We start from the raw sequence: 21,391 nt of genomic DNA on the forward strand, positions 1-21,391 counted from the left end.
TATTTACTAGACTTATATTGACCGGGATATGGACCGTGATTATCTTTTGTATTGTTGTACTGCGTCCAAATATCGGGAGCTCGAAAATAATACGAAAGGTAATCACGGTCTATATCCCGGTCAATATAAGTCTAGTGAAACCAACCGTGAATCATTAAAAACGAAATCGTATTTAGTCCAGCTATATTACGATTATCGGAAAGCTACGTTAAGTCGGGAAAAAGTTCTATAAAATATGTATCAAGGTCCGTATTCATAGGGTATAAGTCATATGCTTCCTACATTTATATGTTAATCGTACGCGAAATGACATAATGACATACGGCAAACGGCAGCAGAAAAATGGTATTACTTTAGACCTATTTGAAATGATGATTAACATTTTGTCATTTCAATGTTGTTTGTGAAACAAGCTTAGGAAAGAACTATACAAACAATTTGATTCATAACCCTTTCAATGCTACTCCGATCGTGCGCGGCGCGCCACCTTGAGGGCATGCACGAAGGTTGATATTGGACTGTACCGCGCGCGTCATTAAACGTCTTTGGCAGTCAAAGGGTTGAAGTTTGTCGATAAAAAAAACAATTTATTTGAAGATTCTAACAAAAATGTCGTCCTAAAGCGTATCCGGATGCGGCGAGGATGTGATAACCGCCTAGAGTCGAACCAACTGTCACTTTGCAATGACAAAGTATGATAATGTCCGAATTTAAACTATCGTGAAACATATTAACTTAAGTAACTTAGCGGTTTCAAGTATTTTTAATCACTCGCGCGACATGTTTGTGGCGCCCACCCGTCGTGACCGCTACTCACTCAGGCACTGTTAGTGCTTGAAAATGGAGACCTAGACTCTCCGAAACATGACGCGCGAGTGACTAAAAATACGTGAGTGAAACCGCTAAGTTAGTTAAGTGTGATAATGTCATCATTAACGACAAGTTTCTGTGAGAATATGCCGTTTATAACGACACTTCCACACTTTGCTATGTTCATGTCGGTGCAGAGTTAGCCTAGACGGACACTAACACTTTGCCTTTGTCAAATCATTGCAGTTTCTAGATTCATTAGGAAACTGACTAATATAAATGTGTCGCTTAACTTCAAACTCAGGAAAATCCATTTGACCCTCAGCAAATATCTACCTTATTACCTTTTCTTAAGATCTCTTAAGATTTCTTAATATCGAAATTCGAAAGCTATGAAATTACTATTTAAGTTAAGATTGTTTTTCTTCTTTTTTTGTTTATAGTAATCACATAATAAATAACCGAGGAAAGTTGGATTAAAAGTCCGAGTTAGAGGTTACTTTGGGAATTAATTGTATCGAGCGAAGTGTCATAATTCGTGTATCGGAAGCTATGATATTAAAGATAATATAGTCAAGAACTACATATATTTTTTCCACGTCTACGAATATCAACGCCTCTTAGAAAAACATGATCATATAAGGAGATTTTTCGCCTTCTGGCTCAGGGAACCGCCTTAATACCAAAATCGCATAACCTGACAGATTGATTTACACGAGCTTGATGTTAAGCGACTCAAATACTGTAACAAATAGGTCTAAAAATCGTTGCCAATATATTCCTGTCTAAATCGCTAATCTATGTCTAAAGATATACAAAAACTTGAACTGAAAGCATTATAGAAAACTTCTTACACCTAACAGTCTGTTCCTAAAGGAGTTTCATAAGGGAATCGCAAATCTCTTATTTCCTTCAAGTGAAGTAAGAGGTTTAAAGTAAGAGCTTTAGTCGTGGATTTGTTTCTTTATCACTATTTTACGTCTTTGCCATGCCTAGATAATCGTCACTATACAGTATTGTAATAACTCTTGGCAGAAACAGCATATCTCCTTACACATGGGTTATGACAGGATTTGTCCCACAAGGTGGATATACAGTAGGTTCGCTTAAGACAAAACTGTGACTACAAAAAGCCGATTTAGTACGCATACATATCCTCGTAAGGCCCATTGTCGTTTGTTTTAGAAAACAATGAAACAAAAGAAATGGTACTTAATTCAGTTAGTGTAAGGTTCAAATTAGATTGAAACAGAGTGTACATTGTAATGCACATTGGGCCTTACGAGGTTATAAGGTTTGAGCCATTCCTCGACCTCATGTTGCGAATGTGTGCGTATCACGTATAAATACGAGAAAAACTTCGTAAGAAATAAGTTTTGTCGTAGCCTGACAGCTTACCTTTGAACTCTATTTTTAAAGGTGTGACAACCTATTTTGAGCTTTAATGTGTTATAATTAAGGTATATTGTGTCGGTGTAAGAAGAATTCGTCAGCAGCTCACTGGTCCCATTCGGCCTGGTCCACGCCTTCCATGTTGTCCTGCTCTAACTTCAGGTCCATTGACACCTTTGCGCTCATGGATTTCATTATCTGTTGACAATTATGAACCATGGTATAATGACAATATTTGTGTCGTTTTTAAGTAAAAGGTACCACTTTGTCGCTTACCATAAGGACGCTCTGACAGGTTATTCGTATAAAGATATTAGCAAATTTCGTATTTATGGTAAGTGACAATGTGGTACCTTATACTTGAAAACGACACATTTGATGACATACTTACTAGGAGGATATAACCAACGGAGACGCCTTGTCTGTAATTTGCTGTACAAAAAGTCTGCCAATTTTTGCGGGGGAGGGGCACGTCAAATGTATACGTAACGTCAAAATAGCCATGTCAGATAAACGTCAGTCCATACATTGTGTATGACCATTGGCCGACTATTTTCGACAGAGGGGAACGCCTGTTAATGGCTACTCCGTTTGGTTATATCCTCTAAGCATACTTAGCACAGAATTTTTACACAACTCCGACTTATTTTCAAATCTTTGTTGCAAGAAACATTTGGATTTTTTGAAAAATAAGGACATATCGCTATTTAGCTTAGAATAAGATAAAATAAGATAAGATAATATTTATTCATTTAAAACTTATGCTAATTGGTTTTATACAGTGGTAAATATACAATTTATACTTAAATACTAGTACATTCATAGATTCAACTCAAAAATAGGTACAGGTCAAGTTAAAAACTTTAATACCGAACGAATTTGTATTTTCTGTCGCTCATGGAAATTTGATAACAAGATAGAATTTGATAACAAGAATAAATTTAAAAGTGAAAAAAATACTGCCCTGGGTCATCAGTGCCATTTTCAACCAAAAGGGTACTTATTGTCGCTTGTCAGTAAGGCGCTATTTCCATATAGCTTCAATTAGAAATCAACATTATCAACAAGCGACAATGTGGTACCTTTTGGTTGAAAACGTCACATTTATTCTAAGCTTAATAGCATCGTTCGCAGACGTTTCTGCTTGTTAGAAATTATATTGCTATTTAGTTTATCTTTCTGTATAAATCTCTGGAATGTTTTTCGGGCGGCGGTAGGCTCTTAAAAATTTGAAGCGCTGGTGGCCTAGCGGTAAGAGCGTGCGTCTTGCAATCCGGAGGTCGCGGGTTCAAACCCCGGCTCGTACCAATGTGTTTTTCGGAACTTATGTACGAAATATCATTTGATTTACCACTCGCTTTTCGGTGAAGGAAAACATCGTGAGGAAACCGGACTAATCCCAACAAGGCCTGGTTTCCCTTCTGAGTTGGAAGGTCAGATGGCAGTCGCTTTCGTAAAAAATGCCGGGACAACGCGAGGAAGATGGTAGGACCTTAAAAATTTGCAGGAAAATAACTTTAAGTTAAAAGGTGAAAACTTACGATGTCCTGTTTCTCCTTAGGGTCAAGTGGCACGTGCGACTTGATCAGGTCGGGTTTGGGCTTCTGTGGAGGCTTCGTTGGCTCTTTAGCCGCGGGCACGGAATGCGCTGACACTGTACAATAAATATAAATAAAAAATGCATAAAAGTATAAAAAACCGGCCAAATGCGAGTCGGAATCGCCCACCGAGGGTTCCGTACTTTTTAATATTTGTTGTTATAGCGATAGCGGACAAAGAAATACATCATCTGTGAAAATTTCAACTGTCTAGCTATCACGGTTCATGAGATACAGCCTCGTGACAGACAGAAGGACAGACAGACGGAGAGCGGAGTCTTAGTAATAGGGTCCCGTTTTACCCTTTGGGTACGGAACCCTAAAAATGCATAAAAATATAAAAGACTCAAAATGTTCAGTCGAGTACCGTGTTTGGGCTACGCTTGCATAGTGACCTATGTAAGGAACGAGATCGAAAAGCTTGATAACATCAGTATTTTATAGAATACTTTATCTACGAGTCAACTATTAAAATATAAAAGTATAATCTTTACTTTTTCTACTATATAACCTAAATAATAAAACAAAATTAGGTTGGTCTAATTCATTACAATGCATGTGCTCGAAAAGTGCGTTTCCTACGGAGCCATATCATGCGGAAAGTACTACTTTTCCGCACTAGTGCTTTTTGTTTTCAATTTTTTTTTTTCAGTACATATGGTGCTACTTTCTCGCACTAGTGCGGAAAAGAGCACTTCTCCGCACTAGTGCTTTTTGTTTTCAATTTTTTAATAATTAAACTTATTTGCTATTATATGTTTTTTTTATTTACTCGCACAATGCATAGTAAAACATTGTATGATACACGTGCGTAAAGATGATTTCCGACAAATATCTATTATGCAACAAGTGCGGAAAGTGTATGATTTCCAACGAGTGGAATTTTATTCACGAGCGAGCAAAGCGAGCGAGTGTATAAATGAATACGAGTACTGTACCATAAACCACCACCACCATATGTACTGTAAAAAAAAAATCGAAAACAAAAAGCACTAGTGCGGAAAAGTAGTACTTTCCGCATGATATGGCTCCATAGGAAACGCACTTTTCGAGCACATGCATTGTAAATAGCTATTATAGTTTACTTATGTTTCGTGATGAAGTTTTTTTAGTATTCCTGTAATTTATTTAATTTTCCCATTCATTGTTATAAATTGCTCATTTTCTATCTATTTAATTAGATGTAGTTATATAATTCAACATGTGTCAACAACCATATTCAACCATTAAAGACGATGAGTAGAAGAAGTTGGTAATTTGTTTATAGTTGGTCAAACCTAATTGTCAGAGCACACTTTCTACAGTTTTGCACATTTTATTAAATAAGTAATTACCTAATGTTATTGTAGGTATACTTTTATTTGACATGTATTGATAACGCTAATTGTAATTTAATTGTAAATTTTTATTTTGAATGTAATGATTGTATTTATAAAGCTAATTTTAATTTAATTGTTTTTATTTTTTATTTTTAATGTAATAATAAAAACGATATGTAATATGAATTATTATGAATATACGAATATGAATATCAATAAGAACAAATTTAAACAATGTATTTTTTATGGAAAATGTCTAAAAAACCCGTAGGGGTCGGATCAAAAACTAAGTAATTAAGGCCGACTCACGCTTGACTGCACATTTCTAATAGGTTTTCCGGTGATCTATAGGTAAATATCTATTTTGTGTATTTTTTTTCAAAATTTTTGACCCAGTAGTTTCGGAGATAAAGGGGGAATGATCATTTTTTGCCTATTTTCTTGAATAACTTCTAAACTGTTTATTTGAAAATTATTAAAAAAAAAACAGTAGTTTCGGAGAAAATAGGCTGTGACAGACGGACAGACAGATAGACAGACGCACGAGTGATCCTATAAGGGTTCCGTTTGAGGTACGGGACCCTAAAAAAACAACTATACTCATCCTTTTGTTTTGGGTGCTAGTACTAGTGTAAGACAAAGATAGTATGATTCTCTCGTTCTACGTTTGAAATGAGACAGTAGTTTGATAAAGTATAGTTAGTTACAGGGCAGCATGCCGGGCGGCTGCAGGCTGGCGGTGCGCGCGGGCACGCGGTCGTCGGTGAGCCAGGCGCGCGACGACTGCCACGGCGCCCACGTCACTAGCGTCGGCGGGAACAGATCGTCTATAAGTATAGTTAGTTACAGGGCAGCATGCCGGGCGGCTGCAGGCTGGCGGTGCGCGCGGGCACGCGGTCGTCGGTGAGCCAGGCGCGCGACGACTGCCACGGCGCCCACGTCACTAGCGTCGGCGGTAACAGATCGTCTATAAGTATAGTTAGTTACAGGGCAGCATGCCGGGCGGCTGCAGGCTGGCGGTGCGCGCGGGCACGCGGTCGTCGGTGAGCCAGGCGCGCGACGACTGCCACGGCGCCCACGTCACTAGCGTCGGCGGGAACAGATCGTCTATAAGTATAGTTAGTTACAGGGCAGCATGCCGGGCGGCTGCAGGCTGGCGGTGCGCGCGGGCACGCGGTCGTCGGTGAGCCAGGCGCGCGACGACTGCCACGGCGCCCACGTCACTAGCGTCGGCGGGAACAGATCGTCTATAAGTATAGTTAGTTACAGGGCAGCATGCCGGGCGGCTGCAGGCTGGCGGTGCGCGCGGGCACGCGGTCGTCGGTGAGCCAGGCGCGCGACGACTGCCACGGCGCCCACGTCACTAGCGTCGGCGGTAACAGATCGTCTATAAGTATAGTTAGTTACAGGGCAGCATGCCGGGCGGCTGCAGGCTGGCGGTGCGCGCGGGCACGCGGTCGTCGGTGAGCCAGGCGCGCGACGACTGCCACGGCGCCCACGTCACTAGCGTCGGCGGGAACAGATCGTCTATAAGTATAGTTAGTTACAGGGCAGCATGCCGGGCGGCTGCAGGCTGGCGGTGCGCGCGGGCACGCGGTCGTCGGTGAGCCAGGCGCGCGACGACTGCCACGGCGCCCACGTCACTAGCGTCGGCGGGAACAGATCGTCTATAAGTATAGTTAGTTACAGGGCAGCATGCCGGGCGGCTGCAGGCTGGCGGTGCGCGCGGGCACGCGGTCGTCGGTGAGCCAGGCGCGCGACGACTGCCACGGCGCCCACGTCACTAGCGTCGGCGGGAACAGATCGTCTATAAGTATAGTTAGTTACAGGGCAGCATGCCGGGCGGCTGCAGGCTGGCGGTGCGCGCGGGCACGCGGTCGTCGGTGAGCCAGGCGCGCGACGACTGCCACGGCGCCCACGTCACTAGCGTCGGCGGGAACAGATCGTCTATAAGTATAGTTAGTTACAGGGCAGCATGCCGGGCGGCTGCAGGCTGGCGGTGCGCGCGGGCACGCGGTCGTCGGTGAGCCAGGCGCGCGACGACTGCCACGGCGCCCACGTCACTAGCGTCGGCGGTAACAGATCGTCTATAAGTATAGTTAGTTACAGGGCAGCATGCCGGGCGGCTGCAGGCTGGCGGTGCGCGCGGGCACGCGGTCGTCGGTGAGCCAGGCGCGCGACGACTGCCACGGCGCCCACGTCACTAGCGTCGGCGGGAACAGATCGTCTATAAGTATAGTTAGTTACAGGGCAGCATGCCGGGCGGCTGCAGGCTGGCGGTGCGCGCGGGCACGCGGTCGTCGGTGAGCCAGGCGCGCGACGACTGCCACGGCGCCCACGTCACTAGCGTCGGCGGGAACAGATCGTCTATAAGTATAGTTAGTTACAGGGCAGCATGCCGGGCGGCTGCAGGCTGGCGGTGCGCGCGGGCACGCGGTCGTCGGTGAGCCAGGCGCGCGACGACTGCCACGGCGCCCACGTCACTAGCGTCGGCGGGAACAGATCGTCTATAAGTATAGTTAGTTACAGGGCAGCATGCCGGGCGGCTGCAGGCTGGCGGTGCGCGCGGGCACGCGGTCGTCGGTGAGCCAGGCGCGCGACGACTGCCACGGCGCCCACGTCACTAGCGTCGGCGGGAACAGATCGTCTATAAGTATAGTTAGTTACAGGGCAGCATGCCGGGCGGCTGCAGGCTGGCGGTGCGCGCGGGCACGCGGTCGTCGGTGAGCCAGGCGCGCGACGACTGCCACGGCGCCCACGTCACTAGCGTCGGCGGGAACAGATCGTCTATAAGTATAGTTAGTTACAGGGCAGCATGCCGGGCGGCTGCAGGCTGGCGGTGCGCGCGGGCACGCGGTCGTCGGTGAGCCAGGCGCGCGACGACTGCCACGGCGCCCACGTCACTAGCGTCGGCGGGAACAGATCGTCTATAAGTATAGTTAGTTACAGGGCAGCATGCCGGGCGGCTGCAGGCTGGCGGTGCGCGCGGGCACGCGGTCGTCGGTGAGCCAGGCGCGCGACGACTGCCACGGCGCCCACGTCACTAGCGTCGGCGGGAACAGATCGTCTATAAGTATAGTTAGTTACAGGGCAGCATGCCGGGCGGCTGCAGGCTGGCGGTGCGCGCGGGCACGCGGTCGTCGGTGAGCCAGGCGCGCGACGACTGCCACGGCGCCCACGTCACTAGCGTCGGCGGGAACAGATCGTCTATAAGTATAGTTAGTTACAGGGCAGCATGCCGGGCGGCTGCAGGCTGGCGGTGCGCGCGGGCACGCGGTCGTCGGTGAGCCAGGCGCGCGACGACTGCCACGGCGCCCACGTCACTAGCGTCGGCGGGAACAGATCGTCTATAAGTATAGTTAGTTACAGGGCAGCATGCCGGGCGGCTGCAGGCTGGCGGTGCGCGCGGGCACGCGGTCGTCGGTGAGCCAGGCGCGCGACGACTGCCACGGCGCCCACGTCACTAGCGTCGGCGGGAACAGATCGTCTTGGAACAGCTCGCTCTGAAAACCAAACATCGAGTAAGGGACAACGCGTACAAACTTACGTTTATTTATGGCCTGACGTTTAGAACGTGACGTTACGTTCGTGGTCACAGGCAGACTGGCGAGGAATTGTATCGACATCTTGCTGCGCGGGTTTTGCGAACTACCCGCACTTGATCTTGATTATTAACTTTTACGCTAGGATTGTCACTTTGCCTACACACAACACTCACGACATCCGATGGTATGTGGTGGGATGGTGAGTGTTGTGTGTAGGCAAAGTGACAACCCTAGCGTACAAGTTAATAAATATATTCATATCATTAAAAAAATATCTATAAAAATTAAGAGTCCACGGCAAGCTCGGCCGAATTGCACCTTCCCATACAAACGTAGTTCCGCTCTCATTTTAAAACTACGTGTTGGATTGTAATGAAACTTTGCACATACAATGACATGAGGTATATCTAGGTCTGAAATTAGTTTATATAGCTCCAGTTTATAAAACAAACGAAATAGAGCAAAAACAAGTTTTCTATGAAAAACTTAAATTCGCTGTATTTTTTTTACTATGGTATCTGAAGCTACATAAACTAATTGGGCACCTTTGCGTCTGGACGGGCGCGGGACGAGTGGTTTGACTAGGTTCTAGGTGTGTCTTTTTTTAGTTTAGTTTTAATTTAGTTTAGTTTAGTTTATAGTTAATTTTAGGGTAATTTATTATTATGTACAATGTCGATGTATTGTTGTGACTTGGTTTTGGTTTAGTTTACTTTTTAGTTAAGAGCGCTATTACATTTCGGCGTTGAGCGAGTTTAGGTATTTTACGCGCTGCGGCGGGCTGTGCGAGCTCAGTATGCCGATCCCTTCTACCACGTTTTCCCGCTCGCTCGCACTACAATGATGGATTAAACAATCTTGATCCTTCGTGAAGCATATTGAAAACAATTATAACGACACTAACTTAAAATCCTAATTATTGTTATTTAGTACGAAAATTGGGACAATGTCACTTGGTGCTAAATTATATCCCAAAAAGATAATTTTCACTGAAAATGACAAAAACTGTCAAATTTGACTGATATGTCAAACAACACTAAACTATGTCACTTAGTACCAAACTTTAACAAAACATGTTAATTTTCACTAAAAATGACAAAAACTGTCAAACTGTCAATTTTGACAGTTTTGACAGATGTGTCAAACTAACCAATTGCATTAAAGTTAATTCGAATTAAATTTTTGAGACGTTAATGGCCATTGAAGTTAATGTTTTGTTTAGTGTTGTTTGACATATCAGTCAAATTTGACAGATTGACAGTTTTTGTCATTTTCAGTGAAAATTATCTTTTTGGGATAGAATCTAGCACCCACCGACATTGTTAAATGTAGATTTATACTATCTGTCAAAATTGACAGTTGGTGACCTTTTGAGAGTTTTGGATCCCAAATCGAAACGGCTTGTCCGATTTTGATAGGACCTTCAACATTAGTCATGGGATGGAAAATGTAGTTTGACACATCTGTCAAAACTGTCAAAATTGACAGTTTGACAGTTTTTGTCTTTTTTTGTGAAAATTAACATGGTTTGTTTGCTAAATTATATCCCAAAAAGATAATTTTCACTGAAAATGACAAAAACCGTCAATCTGTCAAACTTGACTGATATGTCAAACAACACTAAACTATGTCACTTAGTACCAAACTTTAACAAAACGTTAATTTTCACAAAAAATTACAAAAACTGCCATACTGTCAATTTTGACAGTTTTGACAGATGTGTCAAACTGCATTTTCCATCCCATGACTAATGTTGAAGGTCCTATCAAAATCGGACAAGCCGTTTCGATTTGGGATCCAAAAATGTCAAAATGTCACAAAATGTCAATTTTGACAGATTGTATAAATTTACACTTAACAATGTCACTTGGTGCTAAATTATATTACAAAAAGATGAAAATGACATAAACTGTCAATCTGTCAAATTTGACTGATATGTCAAACAACACTAAACTATGTCACTTAGTACCAAACTTTAACAAAACATGTTAATTTTCACGAAAAATGACAAAAACTGTCAAACTGTCAATTTTGACAGTTTTGACAGATGTGTCAAACTACATTTTCCATCCCATGACTAATGTTGAAGGTCCTATCAAAATTGGACAAGCCGTTTCGATCTGGGATCCAAAACTGTCAAAAATGTCAATTTTGACAGATAGTATAAATCTACACTTAACAATGTTACTTGGTGCTAAATTCTATCCCAAAAAGATAATTTTCACTGAAAATGACAAAAAACTGTCAATCTGTGAAATTTGACTGATATGTCAACCAAACCTTAGTTCCACTAGGTACTGCCAGGGTTCAGCATCAGCTCTATCATGGGTACTGCTCTCCTAAGTGCTCATCAAGACGAGTCGGATGACTAAAACAGCGTGTGCCTTTGCACCAAACCTTAGATCCACTAGGTACTGCCAGGGTTCAACATCAGCTCTATCATGAGTACTGCTCTCCCAAGTTGCTCATCAAGACGAGTCTAATGACCAAAACAGTGTGCGCCTATGTTGCACCAAACCTAAGTTCCACTAGGTATTGCCAGGGTTCATAAGGAGGATGAGTAATACATAATTAAAAACTTATACAAGTTCAGTCTGTTATATCGGAGCATCGTTTATATAATGGCGTCAGCGCCATCGACAATAAGATCCCTTTTTATAGGAAATACCACATTTTATTCTGTTTTTAGTATTTGTTGTTATAGCGGCAACAGAAATACATCATCTGTGAAAATTTCAACTGTCTAGCTATGACGGCTCATGAGATACAGCCTGGTGACAGACGGACAGACAGACAGACAGACAGCGGAGTCCTAGTAATAGGGTCCCGTTTTTACCCTTTGGGCACGGAACCCTAAAAACAGAATAAAATAGATATTTAAGTGGGGCTCCCATACAACAAACGTGATTTATTTACCGTTTTGTGCGTAATAGTACGGAACCCTTTGTGCGCGAGTCCAACTCGCACTTGGCTGTTTTTTTTTTAATTTATTACCTATAAAATGTCAGGTCATTTCAAATATTTTTAATGTTGTTCGAAAGTTTGTTATGTTACTATACTATATTATAATACTATAAAAACAAATACAGTACTCGGATCAAAGTTTCTCAGTCGCAATTTACACGCACACAGTATAGCGTTTTACACGGCGCCTGCCGCACACATCGATAAAAAACCTCGTTGTCGCCGTCGAAAACGTGCGGAGCCGACCGACACAGGTCCGACCTCTTCAAGCTCTGCCGCGGTACTGAGATGTCTGAGATCGCCAGCGCGCGTCATCGGCAATATAGAGTAGTTTTCAAAAAATTGCCAAAAAATTAAAGTAGAATTTGATAAACACAAATGTATACCAACAGTATAAGCAAACGTTGTAGATTGCTCGTGTATAAAAATGACTTCGATACTAAGTAGATTTTCGTAGGAATTTACACTTGTTTCGAAGAGAAAATTCAATTCGTTTAACATTGATTTTTCTCTTTTTTAAAAGCATGTAGGAAGAATATCATTCGATATTCCTAAAGTACAGGATATTAGTAATACAAAATATCCAACTTCAGCAGAGTAAACTTCTCAAAATTTACAAATAAGAGCTCACAATTCAGTGCTTCACGCGGTTTTTCGTAAACGACCATCAGAAAAACAATCATTACTAATTTAATAAGTCCTTTTTCTACAATGTACAACGATATTCCTAAGGATAAGAAGACGCTCTTACTGGAACAAGTACTCTTTATTTCTAATAATGAGCGTAAAATCTTAAATGTTGTCGGGAATATCATCAATTTTACATTATTTCGACTTTTCTTGTAAGAACGCTCTTAATTTTAATGTAAATTGATGTATGTTTAAAGACTGGTTTCTTCTCAATAAATAAATAATACATTTTTAATTACAGCAAAGATATACCTTATCCTATTATAAGTACAAAGTTTCAGAGCAATCTAGCTAGAACCGAGCTTGCCGGAGACCCTTAAGTTCTATGGATGAACATAAGACTGGTGCAGTATAAAGTGGTGTAAGTTATAACCTACTTAACATTTTTAACTAACCTTTATCCTAGGCACAGTGAAGGACAGAGGCTCGATATTACCGTTGGTCAACCTTAGTGCCCTCGCGAATTCCACCTGCAATGAAAAATCATCCCTAAATTCACTATAATAAGGTTCAAGCACCATGAGAGAAAGTCTCCCGCTAATAGTATTTTATAGTATTTAAAAATATAGTACAAAAAACATCAACGCACTTCTTATTCATTTAAATAGTAGCGCGTTGATGTCTTTTGTTCTATCCTTTGGCGACATGTGATTGGTCGAATTCATTACAGTTGACTAAAGCGTTTCGTAAGAAGTCATTACAGTTGAGTCGAGAGCCCATAGTGAATAGCAGGCGATTTGGTATACGAAGTCTTAACCTTTTGACCGCCAAAGACGGTAAATCACGTCGTCGACATTTTGTGCCACTCACGCCGCCGACGTCATTTGCCGTCCAAACTTAATTTATCAAAGACTCTTCAATAAATAACTATATTTCTTTGTTTGTATTTGCATTATTTTATTTTGCCCTTCTACTTTATTATATAACTTTATTACAATTCAACTATGAATAGAAGGTTAAAAAAAAACAACATTATGTTATAATACGACTTACCCAGTAAATAGCATAGCTAGCCACGCCAAAAACGGCACTTGACGTCGCCTAGTGATGTGACCGAGTCATGCAGGAATAATATTATTATATGAAAGTAACAATCTCCTAATAGAAATCGTTTCGCGCAGTTCCGACAAACACGCTAGCGCCATCAATAATAGATATGGCTTAATCCCATACATTTTGTAATAGGAGTTGTTTTTGCTAAAATAACTGCTATTTGTGCTGTTACGGTACTTGTTTTCGTGCTTAATTTAAACAACTTGGTTTGAAAGACGGTACTGACCTTTTGTGATAATGTAACCCCTTATGCATTTATTTTATTGTAACGATACTGCAGTTTGCTAATTAGTAGGTAATAATAATCGACAACGGGTTTGCACATCTCTGAGTAACGCGCGCTTATCAGTGTTCCGTGCGCCCATGACGGCACTTCACGTCCGATGCCTGACGTCACCACCAAGTAGTGATGTGGCATTATTGAGAGATTTGAGTGGAAGTTACAAGTACATTTTGATATTTAAATACGTTATTTAAAGGTTTTTAGTAGAGCTAAAAGCCAGAATTATCTAATATTATATTGTAAAACACCTGTGTAGTGGTTCTTCTAATCTAAGTATGTCAAAAACGAAATCAGTGAAAATATCGATATCCTGTTTTGTAATCACTATTGTTCTCTAAGGTTTTATTTTGCTTCATTGCGGTGTCACGTCGAGTTACGTCAATGCTTGGCGTTCAAAAGGTTAATTCAACCATTAAATTCGACGAGTAGGTAAAAATATTTTCATCACACTCGCTCAGTAAATGTGGAATTGTACGCAGGCTTAGCGGGAACTATAGAACAAGCGTAGGGAATTATGAAGTTTCTAGTATTATAATTAAAAGTTTTTTTGTCTACACTTAATTTTTGTATCGCAAGTGTGATGAAAAACATTGTTTGTAACTCGGGGCGTAATAATATTGCATACTCGAGTCTATAAATCGCTCCGGCAAGCCGTCGCGATTTAACTATACTCTCGTTTGCAATATTTAACTTACGCCACATGTTGCACAATGTACTATTATTCAATAAGGGCTATCGTTTTTGTGGTCACCAGTTGGCGCCACTGTAGATGTAGGTCCAGAAAAACAGATCTCAAAATTCTTCTATGCTTATTTTTATAAAATCAATACGTTCTAATATACACAAAGGTATTTTAGCGTATAAATGTGCCATTTTTTCAACCTGTTTAATTTTGCATATATTTTATTTGGCACTTTTTTTAAACCACTTACATTTATTGAGCTAAGATATCAATTGTTTACCATGATTAATCAAAGATTTACCAGAATTATGAATAAGGAGTGAAAATTACCGATAAAAAAGCTTAAAACCCCCAAAACTTCTATGTATTTGACATTTTGAAAGACCTCCATCTACACTAGCGCCCCTAGCGGCGAAATTAAACGCGGTAGCCCTCATTGGTGGAAAAGTGAAGGTGACGTACCTTTTCTACAGCGACCAACTTCTTGTTGAGGAAGGAGATGCCCTGGTGTAGCGTCGGCGAGCGGTGATGCGACAGCGCACACAGGTAGGGAGCTTCGCTTGTCACCTCGTAGCAGTAGATCGTTGAGTCACCCTGAAACAATTATATACTAATAAGTTAGGTAGATAGGTCCAACTAATAGGTAACCTGACCATTAACAGCAGAACATAGGGACAAACTCGCTAAATACCAACGTGCTACGGAGAGAAGTATGCTCGGTACAAAACTAAGCGACAGAATCCGGAACGTAGAACTAAGGCGAAGAACAAAAGTAACAGACATACTTGAGCGTATGGACCAACAAAAGTGGAGGTGGACAGGTCACATGCTGCGGGAGAATAAAGAAAAATGAAGCAAACAAGTGACCCACTGGTACCCACTCGGCTGTAAGCGCAAAAACGGCAAATAAATAACCAGATGGGAAGACGACATCCAGTTACTAGGACCCCACTGGACCAGAGTTGCCTTAGACAGGAAGCACTGGAAAGAGTTGGAAGAGGCCTATGCCAACAGGCACACCACACTAAGAGACATCCTATAACATAAAAAACTAAATATCTGAATTTGTATTTACAATTGTCTCTTAATATGGAATAAAGGCTTATTTTATTTAATTTTAATTAATTTAATGGGAGTCCAGATAACAATACAAGATAACTATTTTTACCTTTTTTTTTTTTTTAATTTATTTAGGAAACAAACAGTCACATACAGATAAGTTTAAACTTGCAGATATACAATAAGACCTATAGTTCCATTAATTATAACATACTGATATTGATAACAAGTAGAAACAGGGCTTGTTCGGCACTGCCTATAAATAGGAGGATACACAGAAGTAACAATTGGATACACAACTAATTAAGTACCTAAGTATCAAACATGCTTACAAACATACATACGTTACATAAGACTATAGAACAATTACAATTTTTTTTTTAAAGCAAAGTTACACTGCTATGGAAAAAGTAAGCTCCGCAGACCACTACTATATTTACCGAAAGACAATGAGAAGATATCTAGATTTATGAAATTAACATTGTAATCATGACAATATGTCTAAAAAAAGTCTAATATGTCTAAAAAAGCTAGTCTAAAAAAAGTATTTTTGGCGAAATTAGATCTACAAAAATCGATATGGAATTTCTGTTTCCAATGTTTATCGTAACATAGTAAGACAATTTTATTTAAGTCATAAAATAATTTTAGAATGTATTTGTATGATCATAATATTATATCCAAAATTATTTCGAGGAAATTACGTGATAAGTTAATCTATTGTACTTAGGCACCAAAATTACAAATACCATAAAATATGAAATAAAACTATGAAAACGGATAAATATCGCGTATATTGAATTTATAATACATCCCGACGCTTCGAACCCTTTACAGCGTTCGTGGTCAACGGGTGATTTTGCATGTACAGCCTTAAAGTTTAAAGTCTATGATGGTTCATTATTTTTTGTATGTGGTTATTTTTGCACTTTGTAGTTTTTCCTCAGTCACCCGACCACGAACGCTGTAAAGGGTTCGAAACGTCGGGATGTATTATAAATTCAATATACGCGATATAATCCGTTTTCATAGATTTATTTCATGAGTAACTATCGCGGTAACCGAAGACAATATTACCATAAAATATTTTGAGATATAACCATGCATTTGCTATTATAGCAAACAACTAACCGCTGCCGCCGAACGTGGTATTTGAAAGAAAGAAAGAAAGAAAATACATTTATTTGACGCCACAACATAGTACATAAAAAAGAAAAGCATGCAGACAAAAAAACATTTGGACGCCAAAAAGGATCCCCACTCAGCATAGTGCCGCGGCAAACCGTGGCGCTGGTTTTCTGTGGGGACCTGTCTTAATCTAATAATAATGGCGACACGTACGCCAACGACACACAAATAAAATTTACATTGACATAAAAATACAAACATTATTAAACAGAAAATTAAGACAAACAAAATATTAATTACCGCCTTTTTTAAATATATTTATAACGCAAGTTACAGAAAAAACCAACACCAGAACGAACTAAACTTAAGACTAAAACTAAAACAAAGACTAAAACTAAAACAAATCATCAAATTGCCGCGGAAATGTAAAAATGTGAGTGATAAGTGTGCGAGTGAGTGACTGATATGTTACTGTGATGTCTGTAATTGAATTTGTAACAAGTGTGCACGACATTTCGATTTGAAGCCACTTAACGACTTCAGCGAACGGATTGGTGGAGGCAGGTCATTCCAGATCTTCGTAGCGGCGTGCCGGAAACAGCCACGAAAGGCCGCTGAGTGGTGACGAGGGCAGACAAGTTGCAGGTACCTAGATGACCTGACCTCCGAGGATCTGGAGTTATGAGCCCAGGTTAGCTTTCAAACGTAAAGGAGCGCCGATGTGTAATAACTTTGCGATCTTGGATTTCAACTGAGAAAAAATAAAACTATCAAAACACCCGTTTATATGACAACTTACCCGTCCCGTGAGGAAAATGGTGCCGGAATCATGATCGATATGCGTCTGCAATATTGCCGGAGACACATCTAGGCCCACAGTACACACGGGTGCGCTCAGGTCGCTCGCCTTGTATAGATAGATTTGCCGTTCGGATACTCTGCAAACAAGTAAAAACGTCATTCAATAATATTTTACAAACCACAAAAACCTACCACGAAAGTATGGAAACACACGCCAAATAGAAAAAAATCGTTAAAACTCGTGTCTATTTAAATATTACTCAAAATCCAATATTGGATATGTTTCGATACTGTTGGTCTGGAGCAGGGATGTTGCGAATATTCGCATCCGCATCCGCAACCGCAGAACTTTCGGATTATTTTCAACATCCGCATCCGCTTCCGCATAAAATCGATGCGGAGCTTAATGCGGATGCGGATGTGGAACAGATAGGTACAGGAACGTCTTAGCGGCGGCGTAAGTGCTAGGTAATTTCGTCATTAGCCAATAGGAATCTCGTTTCGTTTTTGTGATTCGTCGATCGAGCAATTTAGCCTATGACGGACAGCGACAAGACGTGAATAATTTGTTTTATTTGGACTTCAGTATAGTAATGAGATTGTGGGGCACCTATATTCTTGTTCAAATACTAAACATTTCGTTTTTTTTTTTCTAATAAACATTACTAAAGTGTAATATTTGACTTTTTTCTCGACATCCGCATCCGCGTCCGCGGATGTGAGCCCTTAAAAATCCGCATCTGCATTCGCATCCGCGGATGTCAAAAAATCGGCATCCGCAACATCCCTGGCTGGAGTATAACTTATTTTCCACTAATTAATTTCCCAAGGCACTCATGAACATTTAACTTCTTTAAATACCATTAGTTTTAGATGACGCTGTCGTCTAACGATTGTAGACTTGGAACTTACTTGTCAAATCCAGTGACGACTAGATGAGTTTCGTTGAGAGCCCAAACTATCCTCGCACCGCGACTGCCCGCTGGCCCGGGGCCGCTGCGGATGGCTTCCGACGAAGACCGGGGCTTGAAGATCTGAGCAAAAATCTAAAGTTTACTTTTACTCAGTATCAATAGTGACTAGTGACATAATGCTTCGCGCCAATGAAAAGGGTGTGCTACCCTCTATAGTTCATGCACGCTCCCTGTAGGTACAACTAGCTTATGCAATGACAGCGAGATTTTGAAAATAGTATTTTTCTGTTTTTCCTACCGATAGAAAGTTGAACCACCAACTGCAAAATGGACTAAAAAGTTTCTTTAAGGTTTTTTATAGATGCACCGGATATTCGGTATCTGGCCTATCCAGTCCTTATTTTAATGTCCGGCCGGATACCGGATAACTGCTTGATTTCGGAGTAAACAGATTGGATTTTGAGGAAACAGTCACGATCATACCGTACTCGTTTATTATTTTAAAACAATTTAAATAATTTAGTAGTAGTAAGTAACTAACGTAGTCATAAGCCAAACTAACAATTCTATGGATAAAATAATTATCTGAAATAAAGAATTAATAATAATAATAAACATTCCACTCTGTTGCACGCGCATTCAGTTCGAAACTAGAATTGAGGCCGCGCGAACGTTCACTACGTAACAGGTCAAAACCTGCACAATGCGCACCTGAAAAACCGAAATGTAGGTTTGAATCCTCTGGTCGAATATTCGGCGGCCGGATACCGAATATTCGGCCGATGGTCAGGTCATGGCTGCTTCAGGGACATGCTGCGGTGACAGCTGCAGTGGCGAGTAGGTCGGAGGCGCTTGGGTGGAAGCGCACTATGAAGATCATAGACCCCATAACTAAATAGTAAAGTCTTTAAATATGACTTACCCTAACAAGTCCATCCTTGCACACTGTAGCCAAATAATCCCCACAAGGCGACCAATCCAAGGCAAAGATCTGCTCTGTATGCCCAGTCAAAGTGATCGCCGCTTGTGGTACATCTAGGCTGAGATCCCATATCTTAATAGTGAGGTCGTGTGCTGCGGTGGTCAGCAGGTCGGAGGCGGTCGGGTGGAAGCGCACTATGTAGATCTTATCGGGGTGAGCGGAGAACGTGCGGTTTGGTGTGTTGGAGGACTCTTGGAGGCCTGGAAAGAAATTATTTGGTGAGTGTGGCTTTGATATTTAGCTTAATAATTCTTATATTGTATTTTATCCAAGCAGGTCCTGTTAGGTAGTTCTCATAAAACGTGAATTACTTAAGTTCAAGACATGTATTCTGCATCGGTACTTGATAGCGCTACATTAACCAGTAGCCTATCATCTCTAAACGGATCCCAAGCCCAATCTTGCAACACCACAGGGTGTAACAAGGCAGGGGATGAGATCCTGAAGGGTGAGTGGGTGGTGCGGTGGCGACGGGGACTTCTTCATATCGTAAGGTCATATATTAAGTCTTACCCTCCTTTGTTATATAAAAATACTGCGGAGAAAGCTCACCTCCTTCCGGAATTATCCACTTTCGAATGATGCCATCATCACACGCCACTATGAGCCTGTCATCTCTGAACGGGTCCCAAGCCCAATCCTGTAACACCGCAGGGTGTAGCAAAGTCGGTGGGTAGAGTCCGGAGGGGTGTGCGGGTGGCTCGGTGGCGACGGGGACTTTCACAGAAAGAAAAGACTAAAGAGTACTAAGACTCACCTCCTTCCGGGATAATCCATTCTCGAATGATGCCATCATCACAGGCCACTAACAGCCTGTCGTCTCTGAAGGGGTCCCAGGCCCAGTCCTGCAGCACCGCCGGGTGCAGCAGCGCCGGCACGTGGAGGCCGGAGGGGTGTGCGGGTGGCTCGGTGGCGACGGGGACTTTCACAGAAAGAAAAGACTAAAGAGTACTAAGACTCACCTCCTTCCGGGATAATCCATTCTCGAATGATGCCATCATCACAGGCCACTAACAGCCTGTCGTCTCTGAAGGGGTCCCAGGCCCAGTCCTGCAGCACCGCCGGGTGCAGCAGCGCCGGCACGTGGAGGCCGGAGGGGTGTGCGGGTGGCTCGGTGGCGACGGGGACTTTCACAGAAAGAAAAGACTAAAGAGTACTAAGACTCACCTCCTTCCGGGATAATCCATTCTCGAATGATGCCATCATCACAGGCCACTAACAGCCTGTCGTCTCTGAAGGGGTCCCAGGCCCAGTCCTGCAGCACCGCCGGGTGCAGCAGCGCCGGCACGTGGAGGCCGGAGGGGTGCGTGGGCGGCGCGGCGGCGCGGGGCGAGGCGCCGCGGGGGAGCTCCACGACGGCCACGCGGCCGCCGCCGCCGGACACGGGCACGGCGCAGCGGACGCCGTTCGCTGCAAGTTGGTTCAGATACGTTGGTTGGTTTTTAAACGTATTTTTATTTTTATTTTTCTACTCGTCGAGTATAATCTATGTATTACGACTTCATATGCAACACTACTCTTTTCAACGTTGTATAGTCTATGGCACTTCCGACTCAAGCATAAGAATTTTATCGATACGGTTTAGTCAATTATAAAAATTTTGAAAATAGAACTTCATACATTTCAGTAAAATATTTCTTGTTTAAGGAGACTCGATTCAATGCAAATTAGCCTACTTAAACACGCTGCTGCGTCGCATCTGCTTTGTGATTGGTTGGTAAACAAAAACATTTTATTTTATGTTGTAGTAGAAACAATTGCTTCAAAAGTCAGAAACGCGCAAGTGACACCCTTCATATAGCAACATCCATACCCTACGAAAACCGCTTAGCGTTGCTTGTTAGTCTCCATAGGCTACGGTGGCAAAAATCGAGAAAAAAACTGTTTTAAAATTGAATTTAGCAAGGAGCAGGTACCAGGGCCTCATGAGTTACGAAGAGGTGTCTTTGACCAACCCGCCGGGGGCGCCGGGCCCGGCGGCCGGGGCGCGTACGAGTAGGAAGGTATCGTGGGCTGCGGCAGCTCGCGTATCTTAGCTGTAGATATACTCTTGGTTTGTTTACCTATATGATTTTACTAGCCGAAAGTATTATTTTTTTGTCTCGTAGAAAAAGTATTGTATACAATAGTGATATAATCAAGCTTTTCAATCTCGTACCTTAAACACGGTA

General features: G+C 42.1%; 1 protein-coding gene across 1 annotated transcript in view; it reads right to left on the minus strand.

Annotated features, from left to right (window-relative positions):
• Positions 1-279: 279 nt before the first annotated feature.
• Positions 280-21,391, minus strand: part of LOC134747047 (coronin-7) — a 39,417-nt gene continuing 18,305 nt past the window's right edge. Inside the window, exons 15-23 of the mRNA XM_063681606.1 lie at positions 20,388-20,630; positions 19,161-19,420; positions 18,237-18,358; positions 17,323-17,461; positions 14,799-14,930; positions 12,714-12,788; positions 8,487-8,622; positions 3,744-3,856; positions 280-2,400 (exon numbers count right to left, since the gene is read on the minus strand). Of these exons, the coding sequence (XP_063537676.1) occupies positions 2,308-2,400; positions 3,744-3,856; positions 8,487-8,622; positions 12,714-12,788; positions 14,799-14,930; positions 17,323-17,461; positions 18,237-18,358; positions 19,161-19,420; positions 20,388-20,630 (1,313 nt within the window). The 3' untranslated portion in view covers positions 280-2,307. The remainder of the gene's footprint in view (positions 2,401-3,743; positions 3,857-8,486; positions 8,623-12,713; positions 12,789-14,798; positions 14,931-17,322; positions 17,462-18,236; positions 18,359-19,160; positions 19,421-20,387; positions 20,631-21,391) is intronic.

This window comes from Cydia strobilella, chromosome 14 (genome assembly GCF_947568885.1).
Source record: "Cydia strobilella chromosome 14, ilCydStro3.1, whole genome shotgun sequence".
NCBI lineage: Eukaryota > Metazoa > Arthropoda > Insecta > Lepidoptera > Tortricidae > Cydia > Cydia strobilella.